General features: G+C 41.6%; 1 protein-coding gene across 1 annotated transcript in view; it reads left to right on the top strand.

Annotated features, from left to right (window-relative positions):
• Positions 1 to 5,019: 5,019 nt before the first annotated feature.
• Positions 5,020 to 24,195, top strand: part of fras1 (Fraser extracellular matrix complex subunit 1) — a 442,407-nt gene continuing 423,231 nt past the window's right edge. Inside the window, exons 1-2 of the mRNA XM_080467793.1 lie at positions 5,020 to 5,539; positions 17,902 to 17,933. Coding sequence (XP_080323919.1) covers positions 5,449 to 5,539; positions 17,902 to 17,933 — 123 coding nt within the window. The 5' untranslated portion in view covers positions 5,020 to 5,448. The remainder of the gene's footprint in view (positions 5,540 to 17,901; positions 17,934 to 24,195) is intronic.

Below are 24,195 nucleotides of genomic sequence, written 5' to 3'. Positions count from 1 at the left end.
TCGATGTCACAACCGTCACGCCAACTACTCGGTCATAATTTCATCCTCAGAAATTCCATAAAGATTTTGAACCAAATGAAGAAGTTTTTTGGTTTACCAAACATCACAGTGCAAACTCCTATCACATATAATCATTTGTTTAAGCCAGGGTTAATGGACAGTGTTTTTCTGAATTGGAGAGAGAAGGGACTCTGTTGTATTGGCGACCTTTATATTGACAATAAATTTGCTTCATTTCTTCAGCTTCAAACTAAATTTAATCTCACCCAATCACATTTCTTCCGCTATCTTCAAGTCAGGCACTTTGTACAGGAATCAATCCCACAGTTCACAACTAAACCAAAGAGTCAGATTTTTCATGATTTAATGGTTTCACATCCAAACTCCAAACATCTTGTTTCTCGCTTTGTATCTGTTTTTATGACACCAGTAAGTACAGGTCATCTCAGGGAGGCCTGGGCTAGAGAACTGGGGGCTCCAGTGTCAGATCAACTCTGGGAGGAGGGTTTGTCGAGTATAAAGAGCTGTTCTATCAACTCTAGATATAGGCTAATTCAATTCAAAGTTATACATAGACTGCATTACTCCAAAACTAAACTTAATAAGATCTTTGACTCAGTCTCCCCCTTGTGTGACAGGTGTGGTACTGCAGAAGGTTCATTATCGCACCTGTTCTGGCATTGCGCAGTACTGATTCATTTTTGGATGGATATATTTAATTGGTTTTCCATACAATACAAAACAAACATTCAGCCAGACTTCAACTTAGCAATATTTGGCAGCTCCGACCTGACAAGGCCTTTTCCCTCCCACCAAAGGCAGGCTATTAACGCAGGAATGGTTGCAGCAAAGAAACTGATATTGCTCAACTGGAAGTCTACAACACCACCATGCTTCAAAAGGTGGCTCAATGAAATGCTTCTCATTGCTAAGATGGAGCAGATTCGTGCTAGCAAACAGAACTCTCCTGGTCATTTCATTGAAATGTGGAAGCCTTTTCTGGCTATGCTCGATGAGAGCTGACTGTATACACTGATGGTCTGTGCTGCTATATTGTGTGTATAATGTGTGTAAATTGTGACTATTTGGCATACTCATTGAGGATTATGACTGACTCCCACCCATGTGTGTTTTGTTTTGTGTTGTTTTATTGTTTGTTTTCTCCCCAGGACTGTTTTTAAGAGAAGGACAGATTTTTTGTTTTTTTTCTTTCATGCAGGGGATTATGTTCCTTTTTGCAGGCCATTGGCATCTTTGGACATCTACCTGTACACCCCTTGCCTCTCAATACTATGTGTAATACTGTTCCCTGGGTATTCTCGTCTTGTCAATCTGTGTGTGTTTTTGTTTTGTATTGTACAAAAAAGCTATAAATAAAATAATAAAAAAAAAAAAAAAAGTGAACTTTGACCCACTGATGCAAAAAATCTCTGTCGATGTGAAACGTTGGTCATCATTGTCCTTGTCTCTCTGGGGTAAGGTTAATGCACTTAAAATGAATTCAATTCCAAAACTCAACTATCTGCTACATTCTCTCCCCCTACAGATTCCTCTAAGTTATTTCAAATTTTTTTATATTATTTGTAAAGATTTTCTCTGGAATGGTAAGCGCCCACGAATGCATCTTGGGAAACTTCAACAGCCTGTAGAAAGAGGGGGCCTGGGACTTCCAAGACTACTCTTTTATTACTATGCATACAGCTTGAGACACCTTGCACATTGGGCATTGCCTCCAGAAAGGGCCCCACCATGGCACTCCATAGAGCAATCTGCAGCAGCACCTTTACCACTAATAAACTGTCTGTCAAGCAAAATTAGGAAGGGTGACAAATTCCACCCTATTATATCACATCTTCAGGAGATGTGGAAAAGAATTCTAAAGATTGTAGATGTTGACCCTTATTTAAATTGCACATCGAGTATTTGGCTGAATCCAAAAGTTTGTATTAATAAAGTTTCCTTCTTATGGACCGAATGGTTGGATAAAGGGATTGGCACTATGGGGGACCTGTACAGTGGGAATATAATTAAATCATTTGAGGATCTATCACAACAATATGGGCTGGGCAGGAACCACATGTGGAAGTACTTTCAGATTCGTCATGCTTTGAAAGGAGTGTTTAGTTCACACTATCAGGCCCCACAGACTGCAGATCCAGTAAAGGCAATTTGTAAGATATTTGGTGGGGGGTGGGAGGCTTCAAAATATTACCAGTTGTTGTTCAGCCTCGGTGAATAAAAACATGAATAAAAACATGGCCTCTCTGAAATGGGTATGGGAAAAAGATTTAGGGATTTCTTTTGATGACCAGGAGTGGGCAAAAATATGTGCCAATGGTGGTACTTTATCCAGAGACCTAAGAGTGAGACTAATGCAGTTTAAAATATTACACCGCTTTTATTGGACACCAAGTAGATTATTTAGAATGGGGTTGCTAGATTCAACATTATGTTGGAAAGGTAAACACTGTGATGGTACTTTAATACATGTGCTGTGGTCTTGTCCACAAATTCAACTGTTCTGGATGAGAATACATAATTTTATACAAAATGTATCAGGTGTACACTTGGATTTCTGTTCATCATTGTATGTTCTTGGACACTCAAAGGTTTTGCTGAATTTGCCTAATGCACTGAAGGACTGGACACAGACTGTGATCATGATTGGAAAACAAATTCTGCTCAGACACTGGAAATCCCCAGGAACTCCCCCATTTGATGAATGGACTGTCAAAGGTTGCTGCATATGAAAACATGTCTTACAGGATCACAAATAAGGTGCACAAATATAAACAGAAATGGGGCAGATACATTGCAATGATGACTGCATGAGGAAGGGACGAAGGTATGTCCACAACTATAAAACAGAACCTCAGTTTCTTCTTTTTGTTTTTTTCTCCGGTTTTGTTTTGTTTTTCTTTTAGTACCAAAGCCATACAGAATGAGTCAATGGTCTCCCTCTGTTTGTTCTGTTGGGTGGGTGGGGGGGTGGGGGGTTGTGTTTGAAGAGTTTTATACAAGCATTGATATGTATATATAATTGTGTTTTGTTTGTGGAAAAATAATAAAAAAATTTAAATAAAAAAAATATATAATTATTTGTTAGAAAATGTTCTACTACAGAATATTTTGTCATACTACTACGGAAGAGTTTTAGGACCACTGAAGAAAAAAAAAAATTTGGAGGCTAAAAAAAAAAAAAAAACCTCCGTGGCCTCAGAAAAAGTCGAAAATCAAAGTCGAGATTTTTTTTTTTCACGGAGAGACGTCTATCCATCCCTCATCATTTGCCCGTAGATGTGAATTCACATTAAACCACTTAATTGTGACTATATAGGGTTGCTTACTGCTTATGGACATGTGATTTTACACTGAATTTCCTTGATTAATAAGAAGACATTTAAATAAGCAGCCCAGGATCCGTGCCTTTGTCCTTCGTACTCGACGATACTGATGATAACTGCACCGTGTTTATGAGCTAAATTCTGTCCTGAAGCATCTTTTCATCACTTCATTAAACCGTCTGATAAGCATTTTGAGGAAGCAGTCACACCGCTGGCATGTGGATGGACGGACTTTTTTTTCCACCGTGAAAAAAAAAAAAATCTCGACTTTGATTTTCGACTTTTTCTGGGGCCACGAAGGTTGTTTTTTTTTAGCCTCCGAATTTTGTTTTTTCTTCAGTGGCCCTAAAACTCCATATACGACAATGTGTAATGGAGATTGATTTAACCAACAAAATAAGCTGTGGTGCAAAACTATAAGACAGCTTACAGATGAATGGGGAACAAGTGTCTATTAAGTTCCAGTAACAGTGGAAAGGTCAAAAGTAGCAGTCGGACTCTGTTTTTGTGTTGATGGAGTCGACAGTAGATGCGTGTGTGTGTGTGTGTGTGTGTGTGTGTGTGTTGTCATGGAGACGACGTGCAACTCCAACAGAGTTGAACAGAGAGGAGCTGTGGCAGTGAAACACTAATAGGATTTGGTCGGCTGGTAAAAATGTTTGCTGTTCAAGAACTGAGCTACTGATCAGAAGAAGAAAAATCGTACTTCATTAATGCCCTTGGGGATTTTTCTTCACCGAATTGACCCTTTGGTAGGCAGCCACACAGCGTGGTGCTCGGGCCGAGCTGACCGAGGCCAAGGGTGGTGCTCAGGGATCCCTCATGGAATTACGTTGAATATTTCATGACTGCAGGATCATCAATATAGGAGGAGTGAGTTCAGATAAATGTTTGCACTTTTGGTTTCTACCCAAAAAAATCTATCCCCAAAATGAATGGCAGTGCATGGCAAGGTATGGTGGATAGTAAGTAGTGTACCTGCCTTTATACATAGGCACGTATTCAAAATTATTGTTTACTATTAAATACAGTGATCATAAATAGAATCACCCCAAACTTCCCATTTGAACAATCCATCCACCTATTTTCAATCCAAGCCAACAAGTGAGCAGGGAGAACATGCAAACTGCATTAAAGACTTCAGACGGGCTCAAACCCACCAAGTCCTGGTTTTGAGGCTATAGTGCACACCTCTATACACAACACTGGATTCAAACAACGCTCACTATGTTTGGACCACTATGAAAACCAAGAGCAGACAGTACAACACACACACACACACACACACACACACACACACACACACACACACACACACACACACACACACACACACACACACACACACACACACACACACACACACACACACACACACACGCACACACAGTGGAATTGAAAAGATTCCAAAGGTGCATTTTGATCAAGTCCAATTGAGAGTGGGATGTTTCTCTGTGATTCTATTCTATGTTTCCCTCAGTTGATGTCAGATCATCAAATGCCCCCACAGAAAAGTAATTCCCTCCGTCATGTGTTAATCCCCAGGCGAACCGTCTTCATCCTGTCAGATTATGATGGCCGGAGGGTGGGGGTGTGGGGTGCAGCCAAGGAGAGAGGTGGGACGTCCCTCCGCACAGAGGAGGGAAGGACGGACAAGAAAACGAAGAGGGGGGGTGCAGGGGGAGGTGACGGGGAGAAGCGACTTCAAACGTTCACTGCAGGAGCGCACAAAGTCCCGCCGTCCTCCGCGTTTCACCGCGTTTCACCGCGTCCCTGCTGCAGCATCGAGCATCAGGCGTCTTCCCCCCTCTGTCCGCCCGGCGGAGCGGCGTGTGAGCGGTGTGTGTTAGCGGTGTGTGTTAACGGTGTGCGTTAACTCTGCGCGAGCTCAAAGCAAGGTGAAGAGTTCTCAAGGTTTCGGGGCTGCGCCGCATTCCTGCTCGGAGACGCGCTCCGTCTCTCCGGCGGTTTCAGAGGATCTCGGATATTTTCTGCTTGTTGTTGCTTTTTGTGGACAGTAATAATGCAAATACAGAAAGGTTTCTATGTTAGCTAGACCCACACCGCCTCACGTCGTGCTCTCGCTGCTCGTTGGATCTGGATTATGTCCCGGTTGGTTGAAACCATGGCCGCTGGACGGTGGCTCTTGCTGGGCGCTCTGACCGGGATCCTCGCGGTCCCTGCTGGCATCGATGGTGAGTGCCTTTTCCTCTTTTTTACTCCTAAATTGTCTGGTGGTAATGTAGGTCGGATGTTATGAGGGACCACTGTCCCGTGCCTCAGACTTCACTGGTTACAGATTTGACTCTTTCCGGATTTGATACTTTGCCATAATGGGAATGCAGCGAATTTCACAAGGTGCACAGATTCATTTCCAGTTATTTTACAGGGAAGAAGGAGAAGATTGAAAAAAATTCTCCTCACCCAGCGGAAATGTAACTTTAAGAAAGCTCCACTCATTCAAAAGTGTCCAGCTTGTGATCTCGCTGCCAAAACGTTTTTGTTTTTTTCTGAGTTTATTTGCAGGCTGGCCACTAGCAGCTTCAACAGGGGGCATTTTATTCCCCTCACACAACTTCTCAAGTGTACCATCACCTCTGAGGAAGTAATGGGCTGTGGCCGGGGAAGGGGCATGTGCAGCGAGCTTACCTGTTCGGAACGGCGCAAACACAATACGTGCCATTACTGAAAAAAAGAAAAAACACTGCTTATTGAAGTCTGGCCGAAGAGTCTTTTATTAGTAGAGCCAAACTACCAGAACCTTTTACACCCTATCTTCTTGGCAGCAGACAAACAACCTACTTGGCAGCACTTGATTCAGTAATATTCAAGGCCAGCTGAGTTGAAGACTCCTTTTTCCTGCACATTTAAGAGTTTAGATGAAATTGCTTTTTCTGTCTGATGAATGTGGCTGTGGACATGTGCAGAAATATTTCATCAGACCCAGGGCTGGAGTGGGACTCATGTTTAGCCCTCAAGTTTCATACCTCAGACCGGCCCACCTTAGATCACCACCTATTAAAACCATATAATTATAATTTTACATGTGAAGTCTATGGTGTTGTTCTGTAAAGCCTTGTAATTCAGTGTATTTTTCTAAAATATTTCCAATTAATTACAAGTAAGGGTTGCTTCATAATGAAAATGTATTTCAACACAAGTGCACCAACATTATAAATCTTTCTTTTAAAAAATCATTTCTGAATCTATATTTCAAATAAGTGTTAACAGATATCCAAACCTTAAAACTGAAACAAAAACATAAGATATTAAATTCATAATGTAGAATTAAAAATGAACTTTCTTATGACACTATCATATGTTTTTCAAATGAAACATGACCGACCCTGGAACATGAATAAACCTTGAGCAGTGCACTGGTCCCTGCCTCTTTGTTTATGGCAATATCATTGTCCACAGACATGAGGATTCCTTCCTCAGTGCTCATGAGCATGAATGCCTCAAGTTTCTTCAGGTCAAAGTGCTCTTGAGTCTGTTTTTAATCAACTGTACTGTTGAGAAACTTCTCATATATTGGCTCAGCGCTCAAGCTGAATTTTATCGACAACTTGAACCTGTTCTGGAACCGCTCAGTGTTTTACCGGTATGATGGAGTCCATCCGACCAAAGTGGGCAACTCCGTTTTGGCAGGTAACATCCACCTCGCCGTCCAATCAACAACAGGTGACTGACTCCTCGCAGGCCACGCCCACTCCCTCTACTCCCCCCCCCACAGAAACTCAGGACAACATGATCCTACATCATTCCAATAGTCGCCTCCAGGAGACCTTTCAAACTCAGACGTTTTACCAGAACACAAACTCCTATTTCTTTTAAACGTCATACTGAGCACAGCATCAACATCGCAATGGCTGTTTTAAATGTGCGCTCTACTTTAAACAAAACTTTAATCATAAATGACTTGATGTGAGAAAACAACTTAGACTGCCTTCTACTGACTGAGACATGGCTTGGCACTGATGCATCACTTGTTCTTATTGAGGCCTCCCCACCAAACCTTAATGTTTTATCTTCTATCAGGGCTGGAAAGAGAGGAGGAAGAACTGCATCCATCACTAACGACAAATGTTGCCCATCTAAAGTGGCTTTTAACAGTTTTCACTTATTGAGTACCACGCTTTTTTTTTGCAGCCCTCCCATCCTCTCCCTAATTATATACAGACCACCCATCATTCCAGCATTTTTATTCCTCAATTTTCCGAATTTGTATCAATTATTCATACAAAGTATGAACGAATTTTAATCACTGGTTATTTTAATCTACATATAGATCGCCGCTCTGACTCATTGTCCAGAGAATTCTTAACCTCCTGCAATGTTAGGATTTTAAACAACACGTCACACAGCCGACTCTCAGCAGAGGTCTCACCCTGGACTTGGTCATTTCTTATGGACTGACCATTGATGTGTCCTCTGGTGTTGACCTGGCTGTGTCCCAGCACTTTTGTGTGTTTTTTAATGTCACCAGTTTTAACCAGCAGGAGGCGCCGGTCAGAACGGTGAGGAAACGCTCCATAACTTGTGAGATGGCTGAACATGTTATATCCAGAATATCCCTGCTGAGGTTTGACCTGCTCCATATGATCGTATTGTTGACCATTTCAACAGGAAACTAAAGTCAACTCTAGACCTGGTGGCCCCAATCATCACAAGAAACCTAAATAAAGCGAAACCACCAGCACCAGGGAAAAAGAAAGAAACCCATCACTACAAAAGAAACTGCAGGATTGCTGAGCGGAGGTGGAGAAAATCAAAACTCATCATTTACTATGAAATGTTCCAGGACAATCTCAAATCTTACAATGGAACAGTCAAACAATCAAGGACTTTCTACTTCTCAAAGCTCCTCAGAGACAACAAAAATAACCCCACACTCCTCTTCTCCACCTTCCACCTTTTAACAAACACCAATTTTAATAAAAACTCCTCACCAACTGCCTCCTTTGGTGAGGATTATGCCACCTCAGAAGCAAAATAAAAGACATCAGATCCAGTCTTTTACCTTTGACCTCACCTGGACTGGTGTCTTCACCTGAGGAATCACTGGACTGTTTGTCCCTGGTTGATGCTTGGTGGAGTTTCTCCCAGGTGAAGCCAACAACCTGCCTTTTAGCTCCAATCCCTCCATCACTTGTTAAGTCATTTCAGGGTACTTTGAGGAACAGCTTTTAACCATGGTCAGCTGCTCTCTTCAGACGGTGTTTTCCCCACCGCCTTTAAAACGGCCGTGGTGGTGCCCCTTCTGAAGAAGAGCAGTTTAGACCCCAAGGTTCTTAATAACTACCGTCCTGTATCCAACTTAACATTTTGAAGGAACATTTTAGAAAAAATAATTTTTACTCAATTAAATGATTTCTTACACACAGATAACATTTTAGAGACACGTCAGTCTGGTTTTAGGAAGAACCACAGCACAGCTCTTATAAAGATTTTAAATGGCATCAGGTGCAATCAAGACTCAACAGCTCACAGTCTAGATTTTAGTGGATCTTAGTGCTTCTGACACCATTGATCAGGTCATTTTATTAGATAGACTCAGGAATCTGGTAATGTTTTTAAGTGGTTCAGTTCTTATCTCACAGATTGACGCTTCTTTGTAAGTATGGATACACGTTCCTCAGGAACAAGTGAAGTCAGCTGTGGGGTTCCCCAAGGATCAATTCTAGCCCCAATCCTTTTTAATCTTTACATGCTGCCACTCGGGGATGTCATCAGGAGACATGGCATCAGCTTCCTTAGCTATGCTAATGACACACAGCTGTATGTGGCAGTGTCTCCTGATGACACAAGCTCAATTGGTGCCCTTCTTAACTGCATTTTAGATATTAAGTCTTGGATGGCAGCAAACTTCCTTCAGCTCAACAAGGACAAAACAGAGGTTTTAGTTCTCCGTCCTGAAGGGCAGAGAGAGAAACTTTTACCAAAACTGCTCAATTTTAACCCATCCACATCCATAAAAAACCTGGGCGTGATTTTTGACTCTGAGCTTAATTTTATCTCACATATCAAAAATGTCACAAAGACTGTTTTTTATCACCTGAAGAACATAGCCAGAGTCCGCCCACTTTTCTCTCAGAGGTGCTGATGCTTTTACCTCCTGTAGGCTGGACACCCTGCTCTCTGGTCTCCCCAAAAAACCTTGCCAACTCGCCAACTTCCACAAAACTCTGCTGCACGAGTGCTGACGAGGACCAGAGGGCGGGTCGACATCACGCCTGGTTTAAAATCGCTGCATTGGCTCTCCGTTTGCTTCAGGATCGATTTTAAGGTTCTTTTATTAGTTTTTAAATGTCTTAATGGTTTTGCACCCTCCTATTTATCTGCCCTACTTTTACTGTATCGACCCTCACAGACCTTTTGGTCCTCCGGTGCTGGTATTTTAATTATGCCTAAAACCAGGACCAAGACCCCCGGGGAGGCTGCGTTCAGCTCTTATGGCTGCCGTTTGTGGAACAGCCTGCCGGGGAGCCTCAGGGCTGCAGAGACCGTTGAGGTTTTAAAAAAAACGTTAAAAACTCACCTTTCTAATCAGGCTTTTTAATTGATTTTTATATACGTGTATATGTATATATATATGTGTGTGTGTGTGTGTGTGTGTGTTTGTGGTGGCCACGTTCCCCGCTGGTGGGGCAGTCCCGTAGGTTTCCCTGTCCCGGGCACCTGGTTGGTCCCCTACTTATGTTGTGGGATTCGCTGGTCTGCCCGGGCTGGGGGGATCTGTGGGGCAGCGCCCCTTGTGGTTAGAGGTTGTGCCACTCCCAGTGTGAACTGCCCCCAAATGTGGCCCTTTCTTCACTTTAGTCCTCAGTGCCCTGCCATGTCTCCATACCATGGTGTGTGTGTGTGTGTGTGTGTGTGTGTGTGTGTGTGTGTGTGTGTGTGTGTGTGTGTGTGTGTGTGTGTGTGTGTGTGTGTGTGTGTGTGTGTGTGTGTGTGTGTGTGTGTGTGTTCAGTTGTTTCTTAAATATCTATTGTATCTTTGCACTGTTTTTAAATCATGTGAAGCACTTTGTATTACATTAATTGTATAAAAAAGTGCTATATAAGTAAAGTTGATTGATTGATATTGGAAGTACTGCTTGATTGTTCACACACTGTTCCAACAGCTCAGCTGTTCCTTCATAGTGACGGGATAAATCCCTTCATCACCACTGGCTCTGCTTCTCACACTAAATCACTTTTTAAAAATGTTCTTTTTAAAAAGTTCTCTGCACAAATCTCCTCTTTTTACAAAGTTCAGCTCAGTTTCAGTAATGTAGAGCTGAATCATCTAGAATCTCAAGACATTTCTCATATGGAGCAGGTTTCCATCCTAGACTTCATTATATTGAATCTAATAATCTGATCTATCCTGAGATCAGTCCAACCTGCTTGGTGCTGCTGGATCTGCTTTCTGAGGAACCAAAAGACAAAGTTTACCAGTTATGTGGCGTTGCCTCAGACTATTATTCAAATGATATAATTTCATGTTATTTGCCACAAAGCCACAGAATTCACCGACTTGATCATTAAATTGAACGGTGGTTTGGAGGCAAAGTTAAACATCTTACCTGTTCCATGGTCCTCATTGGTAGTTTCTAACCATGAGCTGCTTTTGATGAACAAGTTGCCAATCTCAGCACATGTTGTTTCTGTTTCTAGAACTTTCCTCTTTTTAATTCTAGTCTTCTCTGCTCCACCTTGTTCTTTCTATCCATCTTTCAAACCCACTGACCAAGTGGACGGGCGGGTTACGGACGGGTTACGTCATCAGGGTGCGTCTTCAAAAAAAGAAGCTGCCAGTGGTGAACTGTAAATAAAGTATATTTAAAATAAATAGAAGAAGCTGTCAGTAGAAGGAGGCGGCTCAGGAACAGTGGGAACAGCGTGTGATCAACCTAGTGCTGTGATTGAACACCAGCCGAAGTGAACACCGGCCCTCGTGGCCCAAACATCAGACCGGCCCACCGGGAATTGTCCCGGTCCTCCCGATTAGCCACTCTGGGCCTGGTCTGACCAAAAAAATATGATTTCCACCTTTTCAATGAGGATCATTAATAGTTGTATCACAGGAAACCTTTGGAAAGGTTTAGTTGGGTTCTGTTGTCCTCTATCATTGTAAGAGCGCTTTGAGGTGTTTGTTGATGTGATTTAGCGCTTTACAAATAAAGAAAAATTGAATTGAAACTTGAATTGAAACCAAACTTTTCCCCCTAACTTTCACTCTACTTGGAGCCTACAAAGTGCTGATTTGATGACTTGTAGGTTCAAAGTTTCATTTAATTTCCAGTGAATAAACAAGCAACTTCAGCTAAAATGTTGTTAGTCCAGTAAATATTTTAAATGAGCATGTCATATTTACATATTCAAAGAGAGACATTCGGAATCTTTAAACCTTTTATTCTGATTGACATACTTCAAAAGAGGGAAGTGTAGGCTTGTTATGGTTGAATATTTCAAGACCTTACTTTTTTATTATGTGGTGTTTGCAATCAGTCAAAATCCTATCTCTCATCTTAAAATGTATGCACATTAAAAAAAACAACGGAACTCCCACTTCTCCCTCAAGATTTCAGATTATTACATTTCTTTCCACATTTAATGCACTAATGAGGACAACAACAACAACAGCAGATTTTAGTGGATATTTTTGACAATAGTCATGTTGCAACTTGCTTTAGGTTTCTCATGTCTCGATTTAGATGAGCTGCAATAATGAAAATCATTCAGACTATTATCACCTGACCCCCGGCTAGCTCAGTTGGTAGAGCATGAGACTCACAATCTCGGGGTAGTGGGTTCGTGCCGGGCGTCACCTGCAGGAAGGTTCTTAATTGGTGCATTGTGATCTGGGTGACAGTGCTCAGACTGACACCCCCGCGACCCGAAAATGGATAAGCGGAAGAAAATGAATGAATGAATGTATTATCACCTGAAAATGATAAAGCATCCAAATAAAACAGTTAGTGATGTCTTTGGATTCTCTTAACTAAAGAATCATCTGATGAAAAATTACTCAAACAAAAGTACTATCTCCCATCTTCGCACACTGCAAACCTTTACTGAAGTGGCATTTGTAGAACTTTTTGTCAAATCTTTCCTCCACCAAATGGTGACACAGCCGGTGCATGAAGTTCCAATAAAAAACTCTTTCAGCTGTTTGATGCTTTGCAAACAATTCCAGAAGATTTAAACTGCAATCATAATGGAAAAATACTGAGTGCATTTGGTCTTTGGTGAAATACCTTAACATCAGGATCTCCTTAAAAAAGAGAGGCCATGTACTGTATATATACATTATGTCTACATTTTAGCCATGAGAAGGAGGATGAAAAGGCTTTGAGAAAGTATAAAAGACACATGGGATTTAAAGACAGTTTATTTCAAAAATGCTACAACAATGTACAGAAACGTCTGAGGAGGGTATACGAGATCATCTAGGTCTCTCTTTTGCAGCCCAATACACAACAAATGTCCGCATTGTGTTTTCTTATCAGAAATGTCGGCAGCAGTTTGAGCAGCAGTCACTCATCTGTTCGATCGGATCAAATGAGCCGACCTTTACCCTCTCACTACTATCATTACACACTGGTCTCTTTGTTTACATCTTTTTTGCATCATTGTTGACAGAGAGTGACCACTGCAGACGCAACCAGAACAGGTACATGTCTTTGCCAATGCCACATTTGTTTGTAGAACCAAGTTAGCGTCCCTAGCATGTTAGCTCATATCAATGCTAACTAGCCTATCAGGTAGCAACATCACTGTGCAAAACATTGAGCGGGGGCAGACAAATAAACCACTACCCAAGTCAACGTGCTCACACCGGTGTTTCTGGATGCCCGCCAAATCTAGATTTTAGCTGTGTGCTCTGGAGCGGAGTTAGCAGTGTGCTAGCAGGTGGCTAAAGGAGCGGAGTTAGCAGTGTGCTAACAGGCAGCTAACGGTCCAGAGGGAGTCAGCAGTGTGCTAGCTAAAGGAGCGGAGATAACAGTGTGCGAGCAGGTGGCTAAAGGAGCAGAGCTCCTTAACCAACTGCTTGGCACAAGCTAAACAGTGGCCAAGCGACAGCAGCCTTCAACTGAACTTACTATTATTATTATTGCCCCAGACCGTGCCATCCCCTGCTATCAAGCGACACTTGGATTAAGCCTCTCGACCAAACGAAATTGAGGAATCTTGGGGTGACCTTTGATCAAGCTTTGTCACTAGACAAAGTTTAAAGCTGCTTCTCTCAGCTGTGCAACATTGCAAAGCTCAGGCCCATGGTGTCTAAGGGGGAGCTTGAAATGATCATCCATGCGTTTGTGTGCTCGCGGCTAGACTACTGCAACAGCCTGTTCACCTGCGTTAACAAGAAAGAGTTGGCTCGCCTTCAGTATGTCCAAAACTCTGCTGCGAGGCTGCTGACCAGCACCAACAAGAGGTCCCACATCACACCTGTATTAAAATCTCTTCACTGGCTCTTTGTGTATCGTTTACAATTTTAAATCTTGGTGCTGACCTTCCAAGCCCTACATGGCCAGGCCCCCATGCACATCACAGACTTAATTAAGCCCTACAGCCCAGCTGGAGGACTGAGGTCGTCTGGGCAGTTCCTGCTGATGGCCCCACCTACCCGCTGTAAACCTCGGGGAGACCGATCCTTTAAAGGCACCACGCCCCACCTTCGGATTGCGCCTCCTTTAGACCTGCCCTCCCTGGCCTGAGTCGATGCTTTTAAAAAGCACTTGAAAACGTTTTTGTTCCAGCAAGCATTTTAGACTGAGCTGACCCTGCACTGTGTTGCTGCATTCTAAGCATTTTATAACTCCCTATTTGACCACATGAGTTTTATGTATCCTTAGTACTGTGAAGCATTTTAGACCAACTGACCCTGTGTTGAGCTACATCTTCTGCATTTTAAGCTTTTTTAAAACTTTGTACTTGATCGCATAATCTTTTAGATATATCTACTTTTGTGAAGCACTTTGTGACCACTGTCTGAAAAACGGCACATCAATAAAGTTTACTTACTTACTTCCTTACTTTTCTACATGTTGAAGCAGAATGAACACTCACATTTTACTCCATCAACACCAATCATTTAAATATGCAACCCAGAAGAAGGTGCATGAACAGAGATAAATCCTTATTGACATACTTACATAAACCAAATCTGATTAAATCCAGTCATTTTAAACATTTGCAAATTGGATTACTCCGATTCCAATATGCTGACATGCTCTCTTAAAAGCACCCACATTTGATGTGTTAATAAACACCTCACAATCACTGCACCTTCATATTTGTTGAAAAAATTTAAATGTTAATTGAATTTTGGAAGCAGTTTTCTTTAGCTGCAGAATTGCCAAGCAAACCACGTCTGTGTATCTGCCCTGAGCTGATTAAAGTGCAAGATTGAATTTTGCAGAGCTCTCACAGCGTTAGAGACACAAAGCAGCAGCTCTCAGCCTTCTTCTATTAGATAGAACTCTAACTGTATTCTTGTTTTCCCTTCCGAATCATTATAGTAAATGTTTACCCCTTGCTTACATTCCCCTGAGGCGTTTCACATTTCTCCTGGCTGGCACAGAGCAGCTCAGACTCTGACTCTGTTTATGTTCTGGAAACAGTCAGCCTTAAACGTGAGCCCTGATCATAATCCGCATCCTGCTATTTATTAAAAAATTTTTACTCATCACATTGTACTGAATAGAAAGTTGGATGCATGCTCGGTCTAGGACGACAGAACTGAAAAGGTATATGACTGGATTTTTAATGGCAGCAGGAGGAATTAAGGGACTAATTCATTAAGACCAGCTCTTGGGGGGGCTGTTCCAGTATGTCAGAGTCTTATTCATGAGTGATGAGAGGAGGGATCATGAGTTCGGCCACAGATTCGGACAGGCGGCTGCAGTAAGGGCTGAATTATGAATCCCGCACGGGCGTGTCGTGCGGAATCAGCATGTGACAACATCACCATTTATACTACACGTAGCAGTACTAAATTGGGGTAGAAGAAGTAGACTTACCAACAGGTGATGAGAGTAGAGAGCGGAGCAGAGCAGTGCACAACACAACACAACAAGTTGTTGGACATTGGTCGTCACACACACTGCAATTTGAGCTCGAGATGACTTGAAATGATTCTTCCTGACACCACAGGTACTTCAACTGTGGCAGGACAATCGGCTTAGAAAAGCTCTGCTGAAGAGGGCTGAAGAAAATACAGAATTACATTTTTGATTCAACACTGTTTTTTAATGCAGGTAACATAAAAACAGTGTCAAAGAAAATATGATAAAGAAAAGAAAGTACAAATAATTTGTACGTGTGTTTGATTGTTAAATGAGACATCAGCTACATCACATCTGCCTGAACAGCCTCATGAAGCGACTGCTTCCTTTGTTTGGGTCTGAGATACTTTCCAGCATGCCAGCAACAACACAGTCCAATCACTGGTGCCGATCCCGTGGTGCTCGGTGCTGAAAAGGTTGATCATCCACAACGCCCCCTGCATGGTCGCCTCCCTATATTTATTTATTCATTTATTTAATAGAGACTGAAGGTGTCTGGTTTAACTTCAGGAGAGACTGAAGGTGTCTGATGTAACTATGGAGAAATGATCAAAAGATAATTTTTAAATGAATTTACTTGGGTCAGACCACAAGCCTCTACAGGGGGTCTTCAATTCTGGGCTTTGCGGGCCAGTGTCCTGCATGCTTTATGTCTCTCACACAGGGCTTTTCCACCAAAAAGAACCAGGTTCTAGTTCAAGGCCAGTTCTTAAATGAGCACCAACAAAGAACTGGTTCTTTTTCCACCGTTAACGGAGCCAGTGGGAGCCACGTCATTGCGTGACTCCAAAACGTGACACGTCACTGATTTCACCAATTTGGCGCTGACAGCGCTCATCCAGGAACCAGGAGACGGACTGGATTCATGGGTTTAGTCCGGGTCGCTCCATCTAGTCTGACCTGAACCTCAGATGCACCAAAGAGAAAGAAGACATTTTGTCTCTTCGTCTCTCTGTTGGTGTTTTTTCACGTCCGTCTTGCTTTAGTCCAGAGCCCCAGAGTGGACATAGAGGGGAAATAAATAACGTGTGAATGAGTTTGGGTCTTATTTTTCAACACTTCAGCATTACATAGTGAATTTCTGCTCCTTTCACTTTATTCCTGGATGTGTCTGAATCAAACGCTTCAACATGGAGAAGAATGGAGGTGTAGAATGATAGAACGCTGCTCTAAAACTGTTTCCATGGTAACCTCCATAAACACACTGATTAAAGTTCTCTTTCACATGAAGCCGTTAAAAGGCTCATTTTATTCCTATAAACTCCAAGCTTTCATTTACAGTAGTATGTACTTTGTTTTTTAGTTGCTGATGAACCCAAAGTATTCATTATAAAGAAGTTCTGTGGGTTAGAAAATAATATTGGAGCGGAGCGCCCCCTGCAGCCTCACACTGCCTTGCTCAGCGGCTGCAGCTCCTCAGCCTGCGGTCAGAACGTGAAACAACAGAATAATGTCACCATGAAAAGTGTGAAAAATAAACCACAATGGAAAACTGCTTCTAAATTATATCTGACGTAGCTGACTGACAGGAGGAGCTCTGCAGCATCTCGAGAGCCGCGGCTCTGCGAACGCGAATTAAATAATCCTGTTCCCTCGTATTATTAACTTCAGGAAGCGACTTATTAGATCGTTCCCACGCGTATTTTTAATTTTTTTGTCTATAACCACTCTGGGGCTCCGTGTTCGCTGTAGTTTTCAGAAAGCCGGTTCAACTTCGCTCCTTGTAGGGAGTGATACCTCCAGAGATAACTCCGCCCCCAGCTGATGATGCGTCGGGTCCCAGTCTGGCTCCTCTTTGGCCCAGCAACGAAGTGGGGCCAGCGTAGCACCAGTTTAGCCCCTGATAGGCCTTTGGGGCTTTGGTGGTGGAAAGACAAAGAACTGGTGCTAAGTCTGGCCCTGGACCAGAACTAGAACCTGGTTCTTTCCGGTGGAAAAGCCCCACCAGTTGCAACATACCTGAATGCAATAAGGGGCTCGTTCTTGGGCTTTTTTACAAGCTTGATGATGACATCAACATTAGATTGAGGTGTGCTGAAGCTTGGAGAGAGCTAAAACGTGCAGGACACTGGCCCTAGAGGCCCGGAATTGAATATCCCTGCTGTACACAGAAGGAGGAAGTTCTCCAAATTGAGCAACCTAAAGTCAAACTATTAGTAGCAGGGATGTTTTCAGGCTGGCTGAATATGTATCTGCTTTTATACTATGACCTCTCTGGGATTTAATCATCTGTCAGTTTTCTTTGTTTTGCAGAAATGTATTGATTTCTTAGAAAGTACTCAGCACCATGTATAAAACTGAAGGATGAATAAAACCTTCAAATTGAAGGGAAATGATTGATTCTTCTGGATGTTGAGCTGGGAATCTGCATGAAATATGACAGTTATAAATAATTCCTGAGAAATGTTCATCCACATATCAATAGCAAAGGTGAAATCATGACTGGACTCACTAATAACGCTAATGCAATGTTCTCTTGTCTCCCTTTCTCATCACAGGAGCTTGTACCTATGAGGGATCACTGTATGCGGTATGTGCATGAATCCTTCCTGTAAAATCTCCTCTCATTTCTTTCCTATCTTGCTCTCTGAATGTTGATCTGGATGGTTTGGGAAGCCTGATGGTATCTTCTCATGTATTATTTACTGGGGACATTACCAGGTCAGTGTGACTGACGGTCAGAGCTGTATGTATGTGCAAAGATATGTGGTAAAGCAGCATGAATTATCAGTTGGGATTGCTGCATATCCTCTGTTGTCTGGAACGTAGCTGAGGAGATATTTCTCATTTATAATGCATGCCGGATACTGACTTTGTGGATGATAATGCGATGAGAGGGCATGACGCAGCTCAATCAAGTTGAAGGTTTGCTTCTTTTGGAAACGTGTATGTGATGAGTTTTGTTGTGCTGGACTTTGGCCAGCTCCCAGAGTTTTGCTTTTTTTAGACTATGCTGCAGCACACCCTTCTTCCTGATACATTTTAACTGGCACTGTCAAAATTAACGCCTTAACGCAGGTTGATCCATCATCATGATTAATCTGATGAAAAATGTTCACGCAATTAAGCCATCAAATTCCTGAAACGTGTCTGGCAGCCCACTTCTGGCAGTTTGTCCAAGTAGACTTGCCATCGGGCATCCCACCGCTCACACACCAATGGGCTGTTGATCTAGCAGTCACAGAACAAACTCGATATGGAGGACATTAAACATCACGTTGGCCCTCTTGATTGGAAATTTGAGCACCAAAAAACTTGTATTATATACAATATATACTTGTACAGTCTGCAGGAAGGAGTTTTCTTTTCACCGAAGCACTTCCAGCTTAAAATACCACATTAACATGAACATACGTTAGTCAGGGATTTCAATAAGAATTTGCACAGCCGCTATACCCTTTGTTGTAAATAGTTTTGTTCTTCTAATCTTAGTTTTAATATTTAAAGGAGTCATCACTTGGTACTCTCATATATCCAGTCTCCTTTAAAATGTCTTTAAATTAGTGCTGTCAAAAACGATGTGTTAATTTAATCAATTGATTTGAAACGTTTAATTCGGTAAATTTTTTTTTTTACATAATTAACGCAGTTTTGTTTACTTTCGTTTTTTTACTCCCTTACCGGAGCAGCAGCAGCTGCAGTGTCCCTGGGTGCAGCACCGTGACAGCAGTGCAGCATAGTACCCAGTGGAATAATATTAAGGCAGAAGGTTTCCCTTTAAAAAGTTCCCTGACAGCTGATTGAGAAAGTGAAAGTCATTAGTTTTACTTTGAAAAGCTGAATTTAATGACCACAGAAGTAATTCTGCAGCAAAACAACAGGTTGCCATGTTGGCTGACCAGGAGCCACCAAACTGTTAAAGCTGGAGGAAATACTGGTAAAATATTAATTTCTCCTCTTTCTCTCTTTCCCTGGCTCTCCTCTATACTCTGTGTGTGTGTGTGTGTGTGTGTGTGTGTGTGTGTGTGTGTGTGTGTGTGTGTGTGTGTGTGTGTGTGTGTGTGTGTGTGTGTGTGTGTGTGTGTGTGTGTGTGTGTGTGTGTGTGTGTGTGTGTGTGTGTGTGTGTGTGTGTGTGTGTGTGTGTGTGTGTGTGTGTGTGTGTGTGTGCGTGCTCACGTCTGTGTGCTGTCTCTCTTGCTCGCTCTCTCTCTCTCAATAGGTGTCACATTCTCTCGGTCTCATGTGTGTGTGGATATTACAGTATATTATTTTCACTTTGTTCATGTAATAAGTTTACCACTTTGTTTGTAGAAATATTAATATTCTCAAAGTGGTGGACCTGCACTCTAACAAAACCCAGACATATGTTAGATATTTGTTAGTTAATTTATTTATGTTTTTATTATTTTCTAATCTTGGAGAGAAACAGTTTCGCTAAAAGGACGTTATAAAAAGTCTTTGAATCTAACTATAGTCTGTGTGTTGAGTCGACATTAATACCGTGGATTTCCCTCAATAAATATCCATTACAAGTTTCAGTCTTCAGTAGAAAAACAATGTGATTAATCGCAATTAAATACTGAAAATTGTGTAATTAATTTGTAATTTTTTTAATCATTTGACAGCACTACTTTAAATCAATTATTAAAATTGATTAGGAAAAAAATCAAATATAGGGCTTGCTCTGACCTTTTTTCATACCGCAACTTCCTCTTGCGAGAGAACATGTGAGATTTTGACTGGTACTGATGTTCGCCACATGTTGATTGGCCGTAGAAACTGTCAATTATTGATAGCATCGCATAGCAGTAATTTATATCACAAAACTGCTAAAGTAAAATAGTGCGATGCTAACTTTAAACTTTTTCTTTTTGTGGAGCAGAGCATATGTGATGAAAATGTCTAAAATTACTACTGAACATTATGACAATCTCAACATAAAGCCAACATAAAGCTGGTGTAGTATTGTATATGGACAACCCTGGAAAATGGACACGGGATTCGAAATTCCGTAGTGGAATATGGACCCGCTCACAAAATTTGCCCAATAATAAATGCTGACTATGAAATTGACCCCCCCCCCCCCCATTGATCAATCCAAATATTTGTAACAACACTATATTATTTACAGTTATATATTTCTGTCAAGAAAAGCCTATTTAATCATATAAAAGAACAGGTTCAATGTTCACATGTTTCCCTTTTGAACTTGATTTGTGTGTACTCCGTCAGACACACTAAGAAGTATACAATTTAAATTTTTCAAGGCCAACAATGATCTAAAGTTCTTAATTATGTTGTAATAGTTACTCTGATATGTAATGAAATACATCATGTAAACTTAAGTTGTGATTTATCACTTTTCTGAAAAGTCTGAAAAAGATTTCCAAGTATATTCACTTTCACTGGTCATTTATTACAAAGACAACATAAACTGAAGAAAAAATGAACACATCATCACCAACCCCAAACTCTTGTGGCCAGTGATGTTATCATTTAATTTGAGAAGATTTGGATGAAAACGTTTCAATATATATATATATATACATATACAGTACAGACCAAAAGTTTGGACACACCTTATCATTCAAAGAGTTTTCTTTATTTTCATGACTATGAAAATTGTAGATTCACACTGAAGGCATCAAAACTATGAACTATCACATGTGGAATTATATACTTAACAAAAAAGTGTGAAACAACTGAAAACACGCCTTATATTCTAGGTTCTTCAAAGTAGCCACCTTTTGCTCTGATTACTGCTATGGACACACTCTGCATTCTCTTGATGAGCTTCAAGAGGTAGTCACCTGAAATGGTCTTCCAACAGTCTTGAAGGAGTTCCCAGAGATGCTTAGCACTTGTTGGCCCTTTTGCCTTCACTCTGCGGTCCAGCTCACCCCAAACCATCTCGATTGGGTTCAGGTCCGGTGACTGTGGAGGCCAGGTCATCTGGCGCAGCACCCCATCACTCTCCTTCTTGGTCAAATAGCCCTTACACAGCCTGGAGGTGTGTTTGGGGTCATTGTCCTGTTGAAAAATAAATGATGGTCCAACTAAACGCAAACCGGATGGAATAGCATGCCGCTGCAAGATGCTGTGGTAGCCATGCTGGTTCAGTATGCCTTCAATTTTGAATAAATCCCCAACAGTGTCACCAGCAAAGCACCCCCACACCATCACACCTCCTCCTCCATGCTTCATGGTGGGAACCAGGCATGTAGAGTCCATACGTTCACCTTTTCTGCGTCGCACAAAGACACGGTGCTTGGAACCAAAGATCTCAAATTTGGACTCATCAGACCAAAGCACAGATTTCCACTGGTCTAAAGTCCATTCCTTGTGTTCTTTAGCCCAAACAAGTCTCTTCTGCTTGTTGCCTGTCCTTAGCAGTGGTTTCCTAGCAGCTATTCTACCATGAAGGCCTGATTCACACAGTCTCCTCTTAACAGTTGTTCTAGAGATGTGTCTGCTGCTAGAACTCTGTGTGGCATTGACCTGGTCTCTAATCTGAGCTGCTGTTAACCTGCGATTTCTGAGGCTGGTGACTCGGATGAACTTATCCTACGCAGCAGAGGTGACTCTTGGTCTTCCTTTCCTGGGGCGGTCCTCATGTGAGCCAGTTTCATTGTAGCGCTTGATGGTTTTTGCGACTGCACTTGGGGACACTTTCAAAGTTTTCCCAATTCTTCGGACTGACTGACCTTAATTTCTTAAAGTAATGATGGCCACTCGTTTTTCTTTACTTAGCTGCTTTTTTCTTGCCATAATACCAATTCTAACAGTCTATTCAGTAGGACTATCAGCTGTGTATCCACCTGACTTCTGCACAACACAACTGATGATCCCAACCCCATTTATAAGGCAAGAAATCCCACTTATTAAACCTGACAGGGCAGACCTGTGAAGTGAAAACCCTTTCAGGTGACTACCTCTTGAAGCTCATCAAGAGAATGCAGAGTGTGTCCATAGCAGTAATCAGAGCAAAAGGTGGCTACTTTGAAGAACCTAGAATATAAGGCGTGTTTTCAGTTGTTTTACACTTTTTTGTTAAGTATATAATTCCACATGTGTTAACACTAGCAATACCATGATTTTTCAGACTTCCTCCAAGTCCCAGCTCTAAGTCAAATGACTCTATTTACAAATGAAAGGACATTACCTGAGGATCAGCAGGGGAGTGAAAATGAGAATCTGACTTGCGCATTGGAATTTTTCACACCTTGGATGTTTTGGAGTGTTTGGGGATGGGCAAAGCTCAGAGCTTCTTTTAGCACACTCAATAAATCTCAGCAATAAATTGTAGAATATTTGCGTGTGTGATTGTTACACCCCCGAGGAGGGACGGAACATATCTGGAAGGACACTGGGAAACAGTTGGATTTTTACAATTTTTATTTAATTTTCTTTTAATTCACTCGTGGGTTTTTAATTAAAAAAAACGTTGAACCTGAAAAACAAGCGGGTTATGTACAAACTAGACCCCGCCAAAACCCAAAACCACCCCGTGTCCTAAACTACCAAAAATATCCAAAAGAACAAGTACCTGGTGGGCTGGCACAAACAAACAAACAGGTGCGGTACCGGGCCAACCCTGTACAGGGCCGTCGGAGCCGGTACCAACACCCAATCTAACAAACAAAAACCCCAACCTACTGTTGCAGGACAAACAAAAAATGAAAACAGGACCACCGATCCCACCAGGGAAAAAGGATCTGTGCTAACACCAAACATACAACGAAGGCGGAAACGCCGGAGAAGGAAGCCGCCTGACTGCGGGTACGAATGGGAGAGGTCGAAGTAGAGAAGCCGCCGGGCTGCGTGTCAGTACGGGATTCATCGATAGAGGGCAGCCCCGAACGCTTTAGACACCGCCTATTTATAGGCGGAGAGGCGGGCTTTAACGAATCCTACAAAAATAATAAATAAATACTGAGATAATCCCTCAAGAAAACAAACAAGGGGATATAGAGATTAATTTACTATTATTATTAAAATATTACTTTATATATATATAACAAACTAAATAAATTGACCTCTCCACGGAAGTAGGATAATATATATGGTTATAAGAAAACCTTCACTAATACCTAACAGTGATAACCTATAATGCAGGGCTATTCAATTAATTTGGAATCGGGGCCAGTTCATGAAACTGATGAAAAGTAAGGGGCCGGACAAAATGAGTAATTACAGTAACAAATAAAGAAAAAATTACAACATATTGAAGAAATCAATGTATTGTATTTTGCAAGTATTTAACAATGTTCTTTGTGCTACACTGACACATACTGCCATTGTGACACTTAAATTGCTTGTTTAAATATTAAAAAATCTGACCAGGCGAGCAATATCCAGGCCATATTAACAGGCAATTAGAGAAAAACAATTAACCAACAGTAAACATCACTTTATTGAACATAACTGTACCAACACAACTTTACAGGTCGCTATCCTCAAGATTTATGATTCCAGTCATTTGATTAACAGGCAACATCAAATGTATCTCCACCAAAAATAACAACAAAAGTAACAAAGTGCAAAATAAAGAGAACTGCAGCAACACAGCAGTGCATGGTATTTCAAACTGAAGCACCAAGTCAGTCATTTAGAATTTAATTAATCAAACAGGCAAACAACCTCCTAGTGCACCAACAAATCCAAAACAAATGTGCATAGTATGCCTCCAAATATAATTATAACAAAATAAAAGTGCAAGATACTTTATCAAGACAAAATGATTCAAATAACATATAACCATCATCTATTTGAAGACAGAATAATCACTGTGACCGTCCCTCAGTTGGCCTCTCTACAATGCCAGTGTTCAGCAGTTCCTCTGCTGAGGGCT

Source organism: Lipophrys pholis (assembly GCF_963383615.2).
Source record: "Lipophrys pholis genome assembly, chromosome: 7".
Lineage (NCBI taxonomy): Eukaryota > Metazoa > Chordata > Actinopteri > Blenniiformes > Blenniidae > Lipophrys > Lipophrys pholis.
Note: the sequence above shows the minus strand (reverse complement) of the source record. Positions and strands in the feature narration are given on the sequence as shown.